The sequence below is a fragment of the Haliaeetus albicilla genome, chromosome 16 (assembly GCF_947461875.1).
Source record: "Haliaeetus albicilla chromosome 16, bHalAlb1.1, whole genome shotgun sequence".
NCBI lineage: Eukaryota > Metazoa > Chordata > Aves > Accipitriformes > Accipitridae > Haliaeetus > Haliaeetus albicilla.
In genome coordinates this window covers 17,333,355-17,352,624 of record NC_091498.1, presented here as the reverse complement: position 1 = coordinate 17,352,624, position 19,270 = coordinate 17,333,355, and the positions used below count along the sequence as shown (strand labels likewise).

General features: G+C 36.4%; 1 protein-coding gene across 3 annotated transcripts in view; it reads left to right on the top strand.

Moving 5' to 3' along the window:
- OTOG (otogelin) overlaps nucleotides 1-17,168 on the top strand; it is a 113,828-nt gene extending 96,660 nt beyond the window's left edge. The window contains exons 44-57 of one of the 3 annotated variants that reach the window (XM_069803722.1): nucleotides 577-789; nucleotides 1,565-1,669; nucleotides 2,044-2,154; nucleotides 3,385-3,486; nucleotides 3,945-4,043; nucleotides 4,779-4,819; nucleotides 5,971-6,046; nucleotides 7,000-7,178; nucleotides 7,961-8,065; nucleotides 8,485-8,604; nucleotides 9,908-9,953; nucleotides 12,088-12,162; nucleotides 14,586-14,665; nucleotides 15,569-17,168. In XM_069803722.1, the coding sequence (XP_069659823.1) occupies nucleotides 577-789; nucleotides 1,565-1,669; nucleotides 2,044-2,154; nucleotides 3,385-3,486; nucleotides 3,945-4,043; nucleotides 4,779-4,819; nucleotides 5,971-6,046; nucleotides 7,000-7,178; nucleotides 7,961-8,065; nucleotides 8,485-8,604; nucleotides 9,908-9,953; nucleotides 12,088-12,162; nucleotides 14,586-14,665; nucleotides 15,569-15,769 (1,553 nt within the window). In that variant the 3' untranslated portion in view covers nucleotides 15,770-17,168. The other 2 variants (XM_069803720.1, XM_069803721.1) reach the window with 2 other exon arrangements.
- Nucleotides 17,169-19,270: the final 2,102 nt, after the last annotated feature.

Genomic DNA, 19,270 nt, shown 5'->3' with positions numbered 1-19,270 from the left:
GGGCTTGAACCTATTGATACTAAATGGCATTCAAAAGACATGCAACAATAGTTAATTACACATTTTGAATAATACATGTATATGTCTTATGTTCTTCCTGCCAGCATTGATATTTTTTTACATTACAATTCTGCCTGAGCACACCAAATTTTGGACCAATACTTAACACTAACAACACAAACCTGAAAGATGCAGTTTACTATAAATCAGATTACATAAAGCACTGTAAATTAATAATAGTTTTGCTGTGTGTGAAATACAAAACTAACTTTTCAGATCACTGCTTTAAAAACAAAGGATTGGATTGGGATTTTAAGTGACTAGCCTTGCATTGGAGACACAAAACAAAGTGGAGGCCCTGATCCTCTGGAGAGTATTGAGTGTCTTGCTTTCCCATACAAACTCAGTCTTAGACTGTCTCCTTTTTCCCTTTTTTGTGGGGTGATGGGGATAGGTGATACCTTTAAAACTCTGGGATTTTTTCACTTCATAGTTCCATACCCACTGTGCAAGAAAATGGTGGTCAAAATTTGAAGTAAAAAGGACTTACTTCCATTTTCTGTTGTCCTGATCTAGCTTGTACAGACAGCTCAGGAGCACCTCATGCAGTAGGTGAGATCTGGAAAACTTCTTTGAGCGGATGCTGTATGCAAAAATGTGTTGACAGTGAGACCATTATTCCAGTGGAGTATGACTGTTCAGCTATCCACGATTTAGACTGTCAGCGATTTGCAGAAGTGGCCTTGCTTGTTCCTGGTGATCAGACATGTTGTCCTCAGAAGATCTGTAGTAAGTATTCCTTAATGATTATGAATACTGCCCACTGGAATATGCAGATATCCTTTCTCTGTGGATTGTTTTCCTGTTACACATCCTATTTTTTCAGTGAATGGAAATTACTTTGGTTTGAATTTACAGATTATGTAGAAAACTGTAGAAACTTTGTACTATTTGGCTCAATATCCAGTAGGTTTGGGAGGAGAGATAGAGGGGAGGGGACAAGGGCTATAAGGACTGAAATAGCTGTGTGTTTATTTGGATATGAATTGTGTTCCTCTCAGCTGTGCAGGCTACTGATTTATTTTTGATATTCAAATACAAATAAATGATGTAACTAGTTACTAGGAAAAAAGATCAGATTATTGTTTATCTAATTTACAAAGTGAGCAGTAAAAAAAGGATCTAAAAGCTTTTTTCTTTAATCCTTATTTACCTTAGAAAGTCCATCTTCAAAAAGAAATTGTAAGCAGTTTTCATGTTTTGACCACCTGGGATGATGTTGCAGTGAGTTTTCCACAGGAATTTTTTTTTTTTTTTTTTTTAATTCTCACAAGCACTCAGCTCTAGCTTAACTTTGCCTCCATGGAGAGTGTTGCAAATGCTGGACACTTCTGAATATTGCCTCAGGTTTTTTAGCTAGCTTGTTGTGGTTTTCCTATGCATGTTGTTATTTGGAGATTCAGGGTATCAAACTGCACATACTGCTTGCCACTGCTCTACTCAACTTATAAATGTGTAAGATAGTTTAGAAGGGTTTTTTTTTTTCTTTCCCTTTATGTAACAGTTTGTAATCAGAGCCTCTGTGAACCCCTAATCCCTGAGTGTAATGGTTTGGAAAAGCTGGTCACTTACTACAGTGAAGAATCCTGTTGTCCCAACTATGTTTGCGGTAGGTTTCTTTTGAAAAGGTAAAAAAGTTCACCCTGTAAAAGACATTCAGTAAACTAAATAGATCAACTTAGAAGCAAAAGGGTAGTTAGTATAAACATCATGGTTAGTATGGCCATTTACAGAATTCTCTTTCATCTAAAAGCTCAGGGTTGGTCTGTGCCTCAATTTGAGCAGATATAATCATGAAGGAGTTTTGTGTTTAACGATCAGGCAAGAATGTGTCTTTGCTTTCTTGTGATACAAGGTAAAAGTTTTTCCAAAGTGTCTTGTAGTATTTCTCTGCTCTGCACTGCCATTTCTTAGGGTTATAGCATAACAAAGGAGGAATGCTATACTTTGTATAAAGAAATACATCTGTTGTGCTTTTTTCAGAATGTGACCCAGCAAAATGTGAACCAGTGGAGCAGATGCCAAGCTGTCAAGATGACCAAACACTAATTGCTGCTCGGGTGGAGAGTACCTGCTGCGTTTCCTATATATGTGGTAGAGTATCTGGCTGGTTGAGACTATAAGTGTTTTTGTATTTGCAATGATACCTACTATTATCTTGCCAATTAAGGCTCCTTGTACTTCCTTTAGCTCTCCCAACATAGTAAGGCTTGAAAGTGGTTAAACAAATGGGCATTCATTTTACAAAACATGAGAAATGGCAACAACTCATCAAGAGTCTCAAAACAGCTTTGTGTGACTGAGTAATATTCTTGGGTCATGTAGAGGAGTGGTGGTGGAGTCCATGGATGAGGGAGTTGGCAGCTTTTGAGAGACTGTCCATGTACAGTCTGTGGACTAGCTGCATGAATATTTTATCTGAAAGAAGACTGAAGTTATATATGCTCTTGTTCCTTATGTTCTGTTGTATCAGCTATGGCCCATCCTAGTCAATGGTAAATATCCCATATGAGACTATTACGTAAATTTGTTCAGTTATTTTGGGGCTTGGTCTTTAATGACTTAATTCAACAATAAAATTGCACTTTTGGCATCAGTGTAGGAGCTCTGATGTTACCATATGGTTGTTTTCTTTATGATAATAATGTGATAATGAGGTCCTATTGAATTTACTCTACTTTTGCACATAGATATCTGTGAATCAAAGGTCGATTCATCTTGATTAGCTCTTCCATGTGCAAAACTTTAAATGTTAATAGAAAACTTGAATTCTACTTCTGTTATTTACAGTAATCAGGGCGTCACTTTGATCATGTGATGGCAATGTGCTGTTTGGCTCTTCTCGCTGTCCACATGGCATCCTTCTGTCTCTTTTTTGATATAATGAGTCTTTGCACTGTACATATAAAAAAGTACCTATTGAGGTTTTCATATGTGTTCAAGTGGGAGAATAGCATTGGGATCACAGGAGATGCCCTCTATTGGGGATCAAAGATCCTATAATTCAAGCAGAGGAGCATTCCTGAAAACAACAGGGTGACTTGGTAGGAGAGAAAATCTAGCAAAATTTTTCATAACAGAAAGGGAGGGAAAATCCTGTTTGTTGTGATCTGACTCATCAACAATGTATTCATTCTTTATATCAGGGACAAAGAACAGGCAATCTGCGCTGAAAATTAGCCTCTTGTATAGGGACTATATAGAATGAATGCAGAGTATCTCTGTTCTCTTTCATATGTGTCTGTGACAAACTTACGGGCATGTTTCCTAGGCAGTAGTAAAATTTCTTCCTATGTTTTAGATTTAAATAATTGTTTTCTCCAGCATGCGGGGCTTGCTCTGATCAAATACCCAAATGTCAAGAAGGAGAAGTTCTTATTGTGGATACCAACACTACAGAGAGGTGTTGCCCTACCTACCAGTGTAGTAAGTTTGACTTGGTTTTGATATTTTAAGTAACAGAAAACATGTCAAATTTTGTAGTGTGGATGTTCAGTGCCAAAAATAATGGATTAGAGATACAGCTCCACTTGTACATATAAGCAAGCTATCATCTGTAGTCCTGAACAAATAATCTTTGTTTTTAAAACTTCAAATGTGCCTAAAGCATTATCTGAATATCTGTATCATGGAGACAAATGAGTAATTTCAGACGCCAAATTCTGGAGATTTAAAACTGTTTTAAATATTTGCCTAGAGTAGTTGTACTTCACGCTACTATTACCTGATGGTAACAATTAAATTTTGATTATTAATCTTTTCAGGTAAGATGTTTTCTAAAGGTATTTATTATGAATAAGTAATTTACTATCTCTTGATTCATATTTCTGTTCATCACAATATGACAACCTTTGTTTATTGGACTTTCTTTTCCTTAATTTTAGTTTGTGAAATACATCGCTGTCCTGAATTCAAATGTATGCTAGGCATGTCTTTGGTGGAGGTATGGAGCCCAGAGAAGTGCTGCCCCTTTCAGACCTGTGGTAAAATGACTGATTTTCATTTTAGTTGCCTTAGACAATAAGACACTGACAAGAGCTTTGGCCTCTTGGGTTTAAGTCCAGTGTAAGCCAGCTATACCATTGTGCTCTGCTCATGAACAAATGATATAGAAAAGTCATCTCATGGTACTGAACTTCTTAATCTGCCTGTTTTGGTTTTTCTTGCTTCACAAGGGTGATAGCATACTGTAGAATTTGCCTGTCCAAACTGGGTGACTTACCATCTTGAAAATTTTGTAAGAGCTAGTAAATTATTTATGGCAAAAAAAAAAGTTAGGTTCACAGGTCAGCAATTTGCCAGTTTACAAAGACAGTAGTATATCATACATCTCTTTGTGATGCCTTAAACACAATTCTCCATTGTTTTATATAGATTGTAATGATTGTCATCGCTGCAAGGAGGCTAGCGGCTGGAATGATAATCTGTTCTTTTAATGTGTTCAGGTGGACTGCAGTTGATACAATGCAGTAAACATTACGATGTAAATTGTTGTAATAAGTGAAGGTGGTTATAGCAGCTGGTATTAGTTTTCAGGATGGAATAGAAATCAAACATAATTCTGGACTCCCCAGATGGGTATATTGCAAAAAAAAAACCAGCACAACTTCTTCAGTGATGACTTGTAAAACTGCCATTTCTATTCTCCGATGTTCTGTTTTAAGCAAATGGCATATAACTTTCTAAACTATTCTTTCTGTTATCATATTTTGTTTTAGAATGTGCATGCGAAACGATCCCCAAACCTCAGTGCAAGCTGGTATGAAATTAATCTTCTTTGTCAGTATTCTTTTATTAATTTATTAATAAATCTATTTATCTGTATGTTACTAATAGTTTTGTCAGTGAAATATGAAATGCCATGTCATTCTCTTTTTTTTTTAATTGCTTTACAAGAAGATATATCCATTTTTAAGAAGCCAGCTAAGTTTAAATATCTTGCAGAATAATACGTCTGTATAGCATTGATATTTCTGTAATTTTTATGACCATATCCTGCCCTGCAGTATTTGTAGAATGGAACTGCTTTCATGTACCCAGGAATAAAATTTTGTTTTTAAATTGGTAGAACTAAATGCTTTAAAGCATCAGTGTTTTGTCAGTATTATTTGTTATAGTGAATATGTTAACATATGTCATGCACTCAGACCGCTGACTATGCAGAACTTATAAACTGTATTTCATTGTGACTTGTCCTGCATTGCAAAAATGCTTATTAGCATTGCTCGGTTAGGTTCTCAGTCAGTACTGGGTATGTTTTGATTTTGCTTGTCATTATTTTATCCAGAAAATAATATTGTGATGGGAATAATTTATAAAAATTATAGTTTGGAGTCCTAGGAAGGAATTGGAAATAGTGCTCATTTTTTATAGAGGAAATGAAAATGCTTTGTAAGTGAGGTTGTTGTTAGTACTTTCATTTCATAGATGAAGAAACTTGGTTATAAGCAATCAGGACTGGCAGAAAACTGTGAGAAGAATCTTAATATGCATACATATAAACAATAAAAGGCAAAACTAAAAAGTACATCTGTACTACTGTAATACTATTTATATCCATTAAGTTATTCCATGAAAGAATACACTCCACATTGCACGGAGATTTCTGTGCAAAGGCAAGCCATTGCATTTCCTCATTGGCCTGCCTTAGTCTTTTCTGTCCTAAATGGCTGCTGTACTGACACCAACAATCATTCCCGTTTTTCAGGTGTAAAAAAAAATTCCCATTTGATATCATTACTAAATTAAATGTCCCTGTGGGTGATGAAAGTGGGTTCAAAATAGGTTTCTAGGAGCAAGAGATACTGCTACTCAAATCCTGAAGGAAAGGTGTTTAGAAGAAAAAGATCATACAAATAAGAAAACACTGTCGTTTCACTTCTCTTTTTTTTTCTCCTTTTATACACTTAGGGGCAGAAACTTCAGATAGATGAACAGTTTCAGAACAGTACAGAAAATATCTGTAACTGTGTTAAGTACAAATGTGGTAAGTCAGAAAAGAATTTAATTCATAGAAATACCCTTTCAAGTGCTAAGGTAAATTAGGAATTATAAATCAGATGTTCACTTCTGACGTGATACTGACGAGGCAAGAATTGACTGACATAATTCACAAACAGTGTAAGAAAAGGCAAGGAAATAGGACCCCTCCCTAAGTACTTGGTTTGTTTATGGCCTGTCCTTGTATTCTGTTAATTCCTGCAGCAGGAAGTCTGTGCAGGGAAATAGCAGACAGAGTTTTGGGAAAGTTGGATGGTGTTGACTAAGCAGCCTGCATATTGCTGAGCTGGAGTAAGGACTCCAGCAAGAAGCTGAAACACACGCTCAACGTCCACATATAGAAAAGTCCCACTAACCCATTATGGGAACTACTCAGGAGCTGGTAGATATGCTTATGTGCTTTGCAAGATCAAGGATAGCGTTCAGCACCATGCAAACTCATCTTAGAGCATGCCCAATAGCATCTGGGAAAACTCAGGAAAAAATAATTCCTGTGGGGCACCCAGTTGGCCAATAGAGTTGGGATTGTTCTTGCCTAGATTTCTACATCAAAGATGTATACTTCTGAGCTAATTATCCTCTGCACCCTCAGTAATCAGTGGGGAGAAACCAAAATTTCTCAGGTACATTCTTATACTGAAGTAGACTTGTAAAACAGATTAGTTGAAAAAGCCTGCACTGTCATTTTGGTGGTGCAGCTAATAGAATATAATATTTTTATTTAGATTCCATGCATGGTTAAATCTAAAATAATTTGCCAATTATAGTGAAGCATTAGACTAGTATTAACAGTTTATATTTGAAAATCTGACCCATAATTGTTAAAGAGGTAGAGTAGCTTTTTCCATTCCTTTTTACTTTCTGAAACATTTTTTAACAGAATTTTGATACCAAGCTGATTGTCCTGAGCATGCTGTTTATTTTTTTGTTTTCTTGTAGTGAGAGACAAAGTTTGCCTGAATAATGAGAGAGGTGTGCTGCTTCCTGGACAAACGGTCGTGGAACACAGTGCAGATGGCATTTGCCATATTTCTTATTGTACAAATGTGATTGATCCCTCCACTAAATACTACCGAATAAACACATCTTCAATAGACTGTACTGTCAAGTGCAAAGCTGTAAGAAATTCAGAATTTGAGACAGTATATTGTGACTTGTGGTCTTAATTACATTTCACTGGGTTTTGTTGAGTAGATTAGTCATAGGAACAAGATCAAAAGAGTAACTATGAGATCTCCCTCTAATGACGTGCTACCGCACTTCTGATAGAAGTTTATAGAACTTTCACTCCCTTCACTGTTTTCTCCCCCATGTAAATCTTACACAGACTAATGTATATAGCATTCTGCCACCTTGCATCCCTGTATAACTATAGCTGCATTATGTGCAAACTGGTACAAATTCCTGGCAGACATTAGCTCAATAAGAATTGGTAAGACAATAATTATAAATAGAAGAATAATTCTAAATGTGGTGAAAACAGCTTTGTAAAATAAGGAAATGATACCTCATCTTTTTACAAAGTATGATACATTACCATGGGAATAGTATATAGATTACTTTTTCTAATTATGTACTTACTTGATGTCTAATGTGTAAAAAGTCAAAATTCCAGTGGTTCTTGAAGTAGCTGTCAGACTTACATTTGAAAATGGTAGAAAGACCAGTTCATTCTCTCAAGAGTTGGAACTTCTCCCCATTTACTTCAATTAAGGTCTAAGGTATTTTATGAAAGCTTCATGAATGTACAGCATGTACAAATGTAAGCTATGTGGTTTTGAAAGTTACTTAAAAACCTTCCCTAAAATCAGATACCTGAAAAAAATCTGTCCATTACTGTAGTAAAATGTTGAGCTGCAAGATGGTCTCGTACAAGGAATAATCTATTTTATTTTGGCAGAACCAAGTCTATCAGCCTCCAAAAGATTTAACAACTTGCTGTGGTAGCTGTAAGAACTTGTCTTGTCTCCATACCTTCAGCAATGGCACAGTTTCCAATTTTAAGGTGAGTTTATACATGTCTTACTCCCTCAAAATACTGAGCAGTAAACAAAAAAATATAAGCTACTGTACATATATTGCCATATAAAATGTGCAAAGAACAACTTTATTTGGCCAAATACTAGGAACAGTTTTGCATGCACACAACATTAATTTCTTGGAGTGTCAATCATGTAGCTGTCTACAAAGATTAAGGGATTTGATATATCAGAGAATTATCGTCAACTTGACTATTTTAGAACCTGCTTAACATTATGTATTTAGTGGACTTTCAAGTTCTGTACTTAAACAGAACTTTAACATGCTATAAGTATTACTTTTGATTCAGACAAGACCACATTCAATGGAATTGTATTATAAATACTTATAATACTGTTTTTGCTGAGTTGCTGAGTAAGGATTCTGGTTTACAATTTTTAACAGCCTGGTACTGTTTGGATTTCAAACTGCATCAGATATGAATGCACTAACACAGCAATAGGACCAGTTCTGGTTTCCTCTTCAGTTGGCTGCCCACCCTTTAATGAAACTGAATGTGTGAAGGTCAGTGTTCAATACATTGTTTGCATTCCAGCTATGATTTATGTTTGCATGAAAAGATTAACAGACAAAAGACGTTTTTACCTCTAGAAGGGAGAAATTATAAATTCTTGCAATGCCTGCATTTTTGCCCAGACATTTGAAGGTGAAAAATCTCTAACTCTACACATACAGTGTGCCACCAGACTGCCCAGTTACACAGCTGGAGAGACCTCCACTCAAAAAAAAAAATTTTTTTCATAGAGGCTTGTAATATCAAACTAGTCCTCATACAGCTGTCTGAACTTGGATGCTTTTCTGGGTTGGACTTACCCTTTCTAACTGATTTTCTGCATATAACAATTTGATTCATCACAGCAGTCAAAAATATTGAAGAAATGGAAAGATTGTCTGAATATCAGGAAAATCTTTTCCACAGTGAGACATAAGGTTTTGCAGACTAGTTTTGCAGGAGAAGCAAAAGCTCTACTTGAATTTGCAAAATGACGTTAGTCTAAGTGCCTGGAAATGTATGCTGGGAGCAATCTCACATTGCTGTCTGTAGTTCTACATTTACATGTGGATGGGAGGATACTTTCCTTAATGAATGATAGTACACAAGCAGGGAACAGTCCTAAAGGAATTAGGCGGCTGTAATTCTTCCTTGCAGATAACAATGAATTGGTTCTTCAGAGTGAGTCACAGTTTCACAGCTGGTGAAAGGCCTTTTGCTGTTCTAGGCAAACTAAAAAAGTTAAGGCATAGAGATAGATCATCATGGCTTGAGATACTGAGGTGGACATCAAAAATTGAACTTCAAGGTAATCCTGAGAGAGCTTTTTAAGAAGCTGCAGCTATTCTTCCCACAGTACTCTGGGGAGTGCTTCATGCTACAGCACTGAAGACAGCCATGATTCTCCACTATGGGGAATGAGTGGCTTCTCATATAAATGAGATTTCTTCCTGCTTTGATTTCAGAATGAGTTTTTTGTGATTGTCAGTATGGCCTCTACAAGAAGTCAGAGGTTTACTCTTAAGTAACAGAGGATGGAAGCAGACTTAATGCCACATTTCCTCTCCAAATGTGGCATTTTGATAGCTGGTGATGTATAGTGGCATTCAGTGACAACCACTTAACATTCACTTGTGTTATAACAGTCAAGTTAGATCATTTACAGCCAAACCTTCATCCACTCACCAGAGTGCTGCATTTGCCTGAATAACGTTGCAGAGCTTTATCTGGAAGATATTTCTAATAGTACAGATATATGGGAATGAATGTTTGAAAAATTAAAGGTTTTTTTGTCTTCATTTCTGTCTTGGTCAGGTTGGAGGCTATGTTGTACCATTCTTAGAAGGATGCTGCAAAACATGTAAGTGATTAATGACACTTCGTGCCTCACAAGCCTGTCTGATTTGTTGTTACCTTAGAAATAAGGTTGATTCTTTCCTGCATGAAAGCTTGATTCACTGATCTCAAAGGCTGTGCTTTTCCCAGTTTTACTCATGTGAATACCAGTGAAACTAGTGGAGTTAAATCAGAAGAAAGTAGTTTAACATTGAAGGGCTTCCTCTACTGATAGTGACTGTGGCTGGCCAAGTCACTGAAATTGCTACCTTGAGTATTTTGTAGTTTTCATGTAAAACTCCTCAAAATATTAGTTACTGCATTTAGTATAATAAAAGGTACTGTGTCTTGGAAGGCACCTTAAAACATGCTTCACCTGCATTCATATCTTCATATTTGGTAAAAATGAAGATTTATCTATGCAGTTTGTAAGTTAATGCTGTAAGTAATTAACTGATTGTAATATAGTCTTAGCTTCCATTAATAGACATAGTTCAGAAGCTTTCAGGCAATACCTTTTAAAAGAACTTACAATTAAAAAATCCCCCTTACTTGATTACCAAGATATGTTTTGACATCTATGAGTGCTAATAAAGGTTCTCTGGAAAAAATAAAATAATTCTCTGCAGAATACATTCCAAATATGCTAATTCTTAATATAAATCAAGACCAAAGTACATTTTTTCTTAACACACTGGTACATAGCTGGAACATTTTGGCTGATTTCATGAAGAAATTAGCCTGAGGCAGACAACTAACCTGAAGAATCTAAGCTCAGATACTTGAAGTTGACAATGTTAAAAGCAATTGAAAAAGAGATTTTATACTGGGCAGTATCAGATTATCTTCTAAAAGGTGCAAAAATCTCACTTCATTTGTATAAGTGGCTGGAATAGTGACCTAAAAGCTAAAGATAGTAGGAGATAAAGTGTGGGAGAGAGCTGGAGAAAAATGCAGGTATTTCCTGCTGTGTGGGATGGGACTTGAACAATCGTGACTACCAGATAGGGTACCACATGCACAGTTACTGCAGTGGGATTTGTGTCACCAACTGGGAGGTACCTTTTGGTGTTATTCCTGATGTATTGCATTTTGTAGTACAAAGTTTATTGAAACTGTAAGATTTACCCTCTCTTTTTTCTGCTCCTGATCACTTTAAGGGAATGGTAATCTCTCTTCATGTTTTTTCACTCTGATGGACCTGCGTTTGTCCTAGTTCTGCAGACAATTCTCCATAGGCTCTTTGAGATTAGTTTTTGATTATCTGACATTACCCTTCAATGCCTTAGCAGCCATATAAGCCAGTTTCTGAAGAAACAATTTAAGACCGTTAAAAATCCATTAAGCTACTTTTCAGCAAGACAGAAGATCCTGCTACTATACTTAGATAAAAATCATAACCACAGTCTTAAATAATTAAGGCAAAAGTAAAGTTATTAAACTGGGGGGTGCATCACAAAGTAAAATTAAACCCTTGAAAAATCCAGTGACTTCTGACATGCATTTAAAAGTAGATTAATAGTTTTGATTTCACACCTTTTTATAGACAACATAGTACCTCTATGAATCATGTAGTTCCTTCTGACTCCGAACAAATCTGCCATGAGAGCTGTTAGTCAATTGTAATTGTGTGAATCATTTTATGAGGAGGGTTATCAGGTTGTTTTCTTTTGATGTACTTTACCATTAGAAACCATTGTGATTTTTGCTTTCAGTTTTAAGTGGTATTTGAAAATTAAGTCCCAGGAGTTCCATCAAAACCTAGAGAGTTTTTACAAACACTGCTCTGAGGAAATTATACTATTGCTTGCTTGTAGCCCCAAAGGACAACTTAAATTTGGGGTACCAGGTTGTTTTAGTTATATCAGCATAGATCGGATGGTTCCTGGTTTTGACATTAGGCTTAGCAGTGCAAGTAATACCTGGACACAGTCCTGAGCTGCTGGCACAGTGATCCCTGCTTGAGCTGGGAGGTAGGACTAGATGACCTCGAGAGGTCCCTTCCAACCTCAGCCATTCTGTGATTATGTAATATACAGACATTTTAAGGTTGAATTCTTTTCTCAAATATGCCAAAATCTAATAACTCCAGAATGTTTCATACTGGTAGGGGATCCTTTGTAACATGTACTCTGTTCAATATGCAATATTCTTACCAGGTTCTTCAGTGTCAATGTTTCTCCCATTCCCTGTTAGCCCAGTCACTCCTACAGCCTATACTAGCTGTAACACAGGTACATTTTCCTGGAAATAAGTAGGACCAACCCAAACAGCATCATTGTTGATTTGCAACAATGTACTCCCTGATGGGAGCGTCAGGCCTCACATTACCCAATTATGCCAAAAGCTGCAGTGTAGTATAACTGCTCATGGTTCAGGGTGGCTCACAGTTTGGTTTTGTTTTTCATTTTGCACTGTGTGGGCAGTGCATTGTTGTTAGCCAACAATGTACTGTTGGTAGTATGCACTTGCATAGTCTTTAGCTTGCTGCATGTGTAAAATTGCTGTGTTTAAAAATGTAAGCTAATTCCATTATGTTTGCAGTGCTGTAGAACATAGAGACTAATGGCTTTGCTTGTTAAACATTGTAAAGAATTTAAAACAACATTTTTGCAGATGATGTATCATACAGTTTTGCTTCCAGTGGCATACACAGTAGAAGCAGGTCATTTCTTTCCCATCCATAGTTAGGACAGTGTACTGAAAATAGCAAGTCTAAGTTTATTCCATGAAAATTGAGATGATCTTTGTTCTTTTTAGTAGAGCATGATAATTATTTGAATTGTCACATGGTATGAATGCAATTGTTTTGGCATTTATTTTGTAAAAACATCTCTCTATTTCTGTAGGAGAAATTATGTTGACTGTCATTTTGTACGTCACTAAGTGATACATCCTTTCTTAAATTACACTCATGACTCTAGGAGTACTACACTGAAATCTATATTACTCTTTCATATTGACACCACTTTAAATGACAAAGGTGTTACGAGTCAACTCAAAATGTAAGCAAGGATTTTCAACCATACAGACTGAAAAAGAATCTCATCATAACGTGACATGTATAAGATGCTCACATGTTTTATAAGGTTGTTCGTGGAAAAGTGTATTATGTTGTAGAGCTCATCAAAAGCCACTGGACATTAAAGTACATGCATGGAAATACATTATATATTTATTTCTTTGAGATATGATGTACTTTCACTATAGCTTGGATGAATTCATAGCCACAGCTGCACTGAATTTTCCATCCTACACACCAAGTATAATATAAAAGAAGAAAAGACATGAATAGGACTATGAGAAACATGAAATAATGGTGAGTTTTTTATTTTCAAAAACAATTTCTTTTTTTCTTCATTTCTTAGTTTACTTTTTCCCTAAGCAAATATAATTCAATGATAGTCGAGCAGTAGCCAGCCATTTCTGATTGTAGATTTTTATTTGCTTCCAAGAAGATTCATTGTTGTCCTTTCTTTCACATTTCAGAAACCTCTGCTATGTCTAGAAACAGTAGCAGACTTTTATGTTTAAAAAAACAAAAAAACAAAAAAAAAACCAAAACCACCACAAAAAGTACTTCTCTTTGAGAAGCAGTATTAACCTGGTTTGACAGTGATTAGAGCAGGGAACTGGACATCGCACGTCAAGATATAATAAACCTCTGTCACAGTTCAATATTAGGTATTGTTCAAACCAGTGAGACTTTCATTGCCCTTGCTTTTCTGGAGCTAACAGTATTCACCTTTTGTCAACATCTTTGAATTTCTTGGCTGAAAGAAAATGCAGCTCTGTAAGTGGAGGGTCATGTGGGACTGCATCATGGTGTGTAAAATCTGCTGTGAAACTGTGGAAGCTATTATAATGGAATGGACTATTCATTTCTCTTACAGATCTGCAATGTGATGTGGTTTCTTCAGCACAGAGAGGATCATTGTAAGAAGATACTGTGCTTTCTGGTCTCTAACAACTGAACTTTTTACTGAACTACTTTGCTTTTCTTCAAACGTTCAGGATTCCCTTCTTAAATTAACTCCTCATTTCATTTCATGATTTCATTTTATCTTCTTTATTCATCCATATACTTCGTACCTACTTCTTTGAGAAAAATTGTGGAAATAATGCCAATGAAAATGTAAATTAAAAAATTCATTTGTTGACTGGTGTTCTTTTTCTTATTTAATAAAAACATACAGAATGTTCTTCATCAGGTTCTGCTGTTAAGTGTTCATTTTAAACTTTGTTTATGCCACTGGAATGCAATTGCTGCTATGAAAGTTTGTTACAGTTATTTCATAGAAAATGCATTTTATGCATTATTGACAAGCCTTCTCGCAGGAGTGGATGATCTATTTCACAGAATTTTTTGAAAGACAGTGGACTTACTCTTAAAAGACTTCTGAGTGAAGAATGAACCTTTTACAATTATTATTGAAGTTACAAGGACACAGATTACTTTAATGCATGAAATAGAATAGTTTTAAAAGTGATACAATGTATAGCTAACGTCACTTTGCCAAAGTTTTGTCTGTGCAGTGATGTATTGGGTATTTTCTTCCTTGTGTCTCTTGACCCCATAAAACGTTCAGGAATCTTCTTGTCTCTGAAATGTTTAGAATTTTGAGCTGATATTTTTCAATCAATGCCCATTTTGCAGGTAAGGAAGATGGAAAATTCTGTAAAAAGGTGACTGTTAGGATGACTATCCGCAAGAATGACTGCAGGAGTAACACACCAGTAAGTAAATAACTATCACAATTTCTTTTTAATAGAAGAGGGGAAAAAAAAAAAAAAGAGAGAAAAAGAAGGAAGAAAGGGAACACAAATTCCACAAGGCTATTGCCTGCATCTCTCTCACAGAGTCAGGTTTCTATGTTTCATAGAGCTGTTTTAATGTTTCCCTGCATTCTCAGCAATCATCTCCTCAAATAATAAGAAAAAGGGGGATGGGACTTCTGCTTTTGTATGCATTTAGGTGCATGTTGATTTAGTGCAAATCCAAGGTCTCAGTTCAACCTATAATGCAATTATTATATGCAAATTGATATAACAGAATCTTGCCTGTGCTATACTACAGTTAAAACAGCTGCAGATGTGTTTAATTTTCTGTCTGGCTAGGGAAAGTAAATGCCAACTTTATGAAGGAAGCATTCTTGGATCCTGAAGGGTTTTTTTTTAGACGGCAGTGTGAGCATACTGTAAAATGTGTAGGAAGAATGAGGCACTATCTGTGTGTCTGCCGAAGGATTTACTGTAGGAGGACACCAACCATGTTCTGTTGGACAGTAAGGCAGTGTGAGCAGCAGCAAGGGTGTAGACAGACGTCTCATGTGAGATGTGTAAGAGTGCCTGGAAAAGCTGTAATAAAAGAGTATAGGGAAACAGCTGTAACCTCTAAAATGAGTCTGAGAGTACGTTTTGTAGAGTAAACTGTTGAGCAGCCAGAAAATTTAGTTTCAGCGTCTCATTGAACAGAAATGCAAATCCTGACTATAAAACTTGAAAAAATTCCCGGTTTGACTGTTTCTGTTACAGTCTTTATTACAGTTTTGGTAGCATTAGTAATGATTCTCCTTGGAACTCCTAACTTTATTTCCTAGCTGCTTCAATTTGCTGATTATTCTTCATGTTTGTTACCAGGTGAACATTGTTTCATGTGATGGAAAGTGCCCGTCTGCAAGCATTTACAACTACAACATCAACACATACGCAAGATTCTGCAAATGTTGCAGGGAGCTCAGACTACAGAGACGAACTGTGCAATTGTATTGCACCAGTAATTCAACCTGGGTCAGCTATTCAATCCAAGAGCCTACAGATTGTTCTTGCCAATGGTCTTAAAAAGAGCATAAAAGGAAAGAAAACGGCAAGCCCAGCTGTTCCCAGCATAAGATAATTTGAATAGTTTATCTATTAAAAATACAGTACCCGATCCACTGCATTTTACCAGTTTAATGCTAAAAGATAAAAGAACAAAAATGGTTTTGGACTCTTCTAAATATCTGAAGAATGGCTTTGCATCATTTGTATTGTGATTTGTCTTCATGTTCATTCACAGGGATTGTTTTAAGAGTTCTTGTGATATGTGCCAACTTAAAAGGTGAAGTGATTTACATTAGAGACCCTTCAAGAAAAAGACCACCATCTATTTTGTTCTGGAAGGCTGGCCCACTCTTTGCCAGGCACCCATTCCTGTTTTAAATCACTGATTGGCTTATCTGGCAGCAGTTCGCTATTTTGAATGCATTGCAATTGTGCAAATATATTCAGTGTCTATTAAGAAAAATTTTTTGGACAACATGAGAAGAATTTTCAGTTTAAATCATATTCCTATTGCAAAGTAGAGCGTGTGTGAAAAATTCAATTAAAGGTGGTTTTTGTTTTTTTTTTTTTTAATCAGGGAAACATTGTCAATACTGATAACTGTATGTAATATTCCCTGGTAATAATTTCAGTTTTTCTAGTGTATTTTATGTTGTAGTGATAAGCATTATGGCAAACATGTACGTATGGAACAGATAGACTGTTTTTAGGCTATCTAGATTAGTCATTAGTAGTTCGTTCATCTTTCTGCTAAATAATATGACATAAACTGAAAATACACAGATTTAACAAATGAAAACCATTTTACATTCCTTTATATAGATACACCTTAAATTAAAACATTCAGCTTATGAAATGCACCATAGGAGAATGAACTTTGTTTAACACTAATTTTAAAGATCTGAAAATTCATTAGGCAAAAGAAAACCAGGATTATGTATCTGTCTAAAGGAAAAACAAAGTTGAAAATCTTTGTCATCAGTGTAGTAGAATGTAACTTCTTATGGCAAGTGTTTGATATTGAAAATGTACCATTTTAAGGTTTGAAATTTCAAAAGCAGTTTTGCTTATGAACTTGAACAGTTAACATTTTGTTGTAATGAATTAATTTTTTTTTCTCCTCTAAGATAATGTGGCTGTTCTATTATTTTCCAACAAATGCCACCAAGATTCAGCAAACATTCGGTAGCTTTCATTTTGTAGATTAAAATTGTAGATAGCAGATAGTGATACGCTTGAGATCCTATAATAGAAAATAGATTTCAGCATAACTTCTTAAAAAGCTGCTTGTCTGCAGTTAATCCAAAGAAAAACGTATTGTTAAAATCAGTCGTGAACATTTTTTATATTAATTTTGTATACTGTACATTTCATTCTTACAGTACCTAATAAACAACAGGAATTTTGTTACAAATAATTTTGCTGTCATTGTTAAAGCAGCTTACTGTTGTGATTCAACACACGGTGTTTACTAATTTGTTTTTCAGCAGTGTACATGGTTAATTTTAGTGTTTGCTGCTATCACTAGTACTAACGATCTAATACTAAATCAAGGAAGACCTACATATGGGTTTTTGAAAATCTGCATCTTTTTGATTCTATCAGAGTTTACTTTCATCCTTAGAAATGCAAAATACAATGATGTCATTTTATTCAAAACAAAAATTGGAAAACTATTGCTCATCAAAGTATAACAACAAATTTCTGACACTGTCAGATAGGCTGTTCTGGAAAAACAGGAAAAAAGAAGGGTATATTTCTGCACATTTCCTTTTCACAGCTTTTTCCTAAACTGGCCCTCAGGATTGACTGCAATGAGTAGACTGTGTTTTGATTAAGTGTAGACATTTTGTTATAATACAGTTGTTGTGTAGTGATGATTACCCTTCAGTACTTAGGGCCAGAAAAGTCGTTAAGATCCAACTGTGATATGTGCAGTCCCTACCCGTTTAAGTAAGACATGTTCCTTGTTCAAAGACATCTTCTAAATCATAGGAAAGCACAGAGTCTGGGAGGAGTGCATCCTTTGGAAAACCATGGATTGAGGAGCAGAAAAAAAAGCTGTTTACAAGACATTAAGCAGACATAAGTCCTTGAACCCAAGTGCCTAAAATTCAAGCTTTGGCATTTGCAAAGGTGAAGTTAAGCCTCCCTGAGTACCAGCTGGCAGATGCTATCCTAGAGGGTAGGAATTAATAAGAGCTGTTTCTTTTGCTCTCAAGCAAGATGCATTTGCTGTGAAACGCCAGCTACCAACATGAGGGACAGGATTAGAGCAGGAATTAGGCCAGCCGCCATGTTTCCATCAGCTGCGGTGTGATCCCTCCTCTTGCCACTTGAGCTAATGGCAAAGCACTCGTTGCTGCCAGCAGCACAAGGCGGTTACTCTGAAAACCATTCGAGATCCAAACTTTCAGCTCTTGGTTGAAGAGCAAAGTTAGTACTGGCAGTAAGAGTAGAAAGCAGACTGTAGTGTATCCAGTAACCATAATTAAACACTGCTGCTGCCTCTACTTCAGGAGTAAAATAATAAACATCATGTTAAGTCCCTACTTCTGATCTTGTAAACATGAGGCTTATGCTGAGAGAAACAAGGGGAAAGATCCAAACTGCCTATGGCTTGACAGGGGAAGCTACTTTTATCTCTGCCTCCGTGTTAAATTCCTTCACGGATGCTTAACCTGCCTGCCTGTGGTTAGGTCAAAGCAACCTGGGCCTTTACAATGTATTTACCTTGCACTGTGCACAAAGCAGCTCAGCTGGATAAAGATTTTGCCATATTTGTACTTCCACGTCTTTGGAAACCAAAGGGACCTCAATGAGCTGTGGGTTTCACCTGACCCTCCCATGCAGGAGACACTTGGACTGTAAAAATATCTGAGTCAATACAGCTTTACTTCCTTACTAGGAAGTTGTCTTTTGCTTGATTATATAGGTCTAATACAAAGGGTATACAGCACTGAAGCTATGCTCTTTATAATACGTGCATTTTACTATCGCAACCTTGTTTGTGTCTTTATTACCCATAAAGGCATACGTGCACTTGGAGCTAATGGAATACCAGAGCCTTTATGTAAGTTCTCACAGTGGCAAAAGTTAAATCCTGCATTCAGCACATAAAACAAGTCACTGGAGGGGAACTACCTTTCTAAAAGCATTGCTGCCATGACACGCTCTGTTGTTATGGTTGCTCCTGTTGCAGCAGTGCACTGTGCATGGTTCAGAGACAAAACCATGACTGGGTCCTTCGCTGAAGATTTCTTGCAGTATTTTGTGGAAGAACAGTGCTTTCTAGGGAAAAAAAAAAGAAAGAAAAACCTGGGTTTAGAAGCCCAAGAGAACAAAAAAAGCTGCCTATCTAGCAGCTTCTGGGTAGTCTTTTGGAGAGCCCCCTCAGCTGGGTGACTGCTGGAGCAGCAACCAGCGTGAAGGCCGGAGCAGGGAGACGTTGCTCCCACACAAACACAGGGAGAGGGCAGGAGAAAACACCTGTGCTCCTGCTGCCTCTCAGAGGGGAAG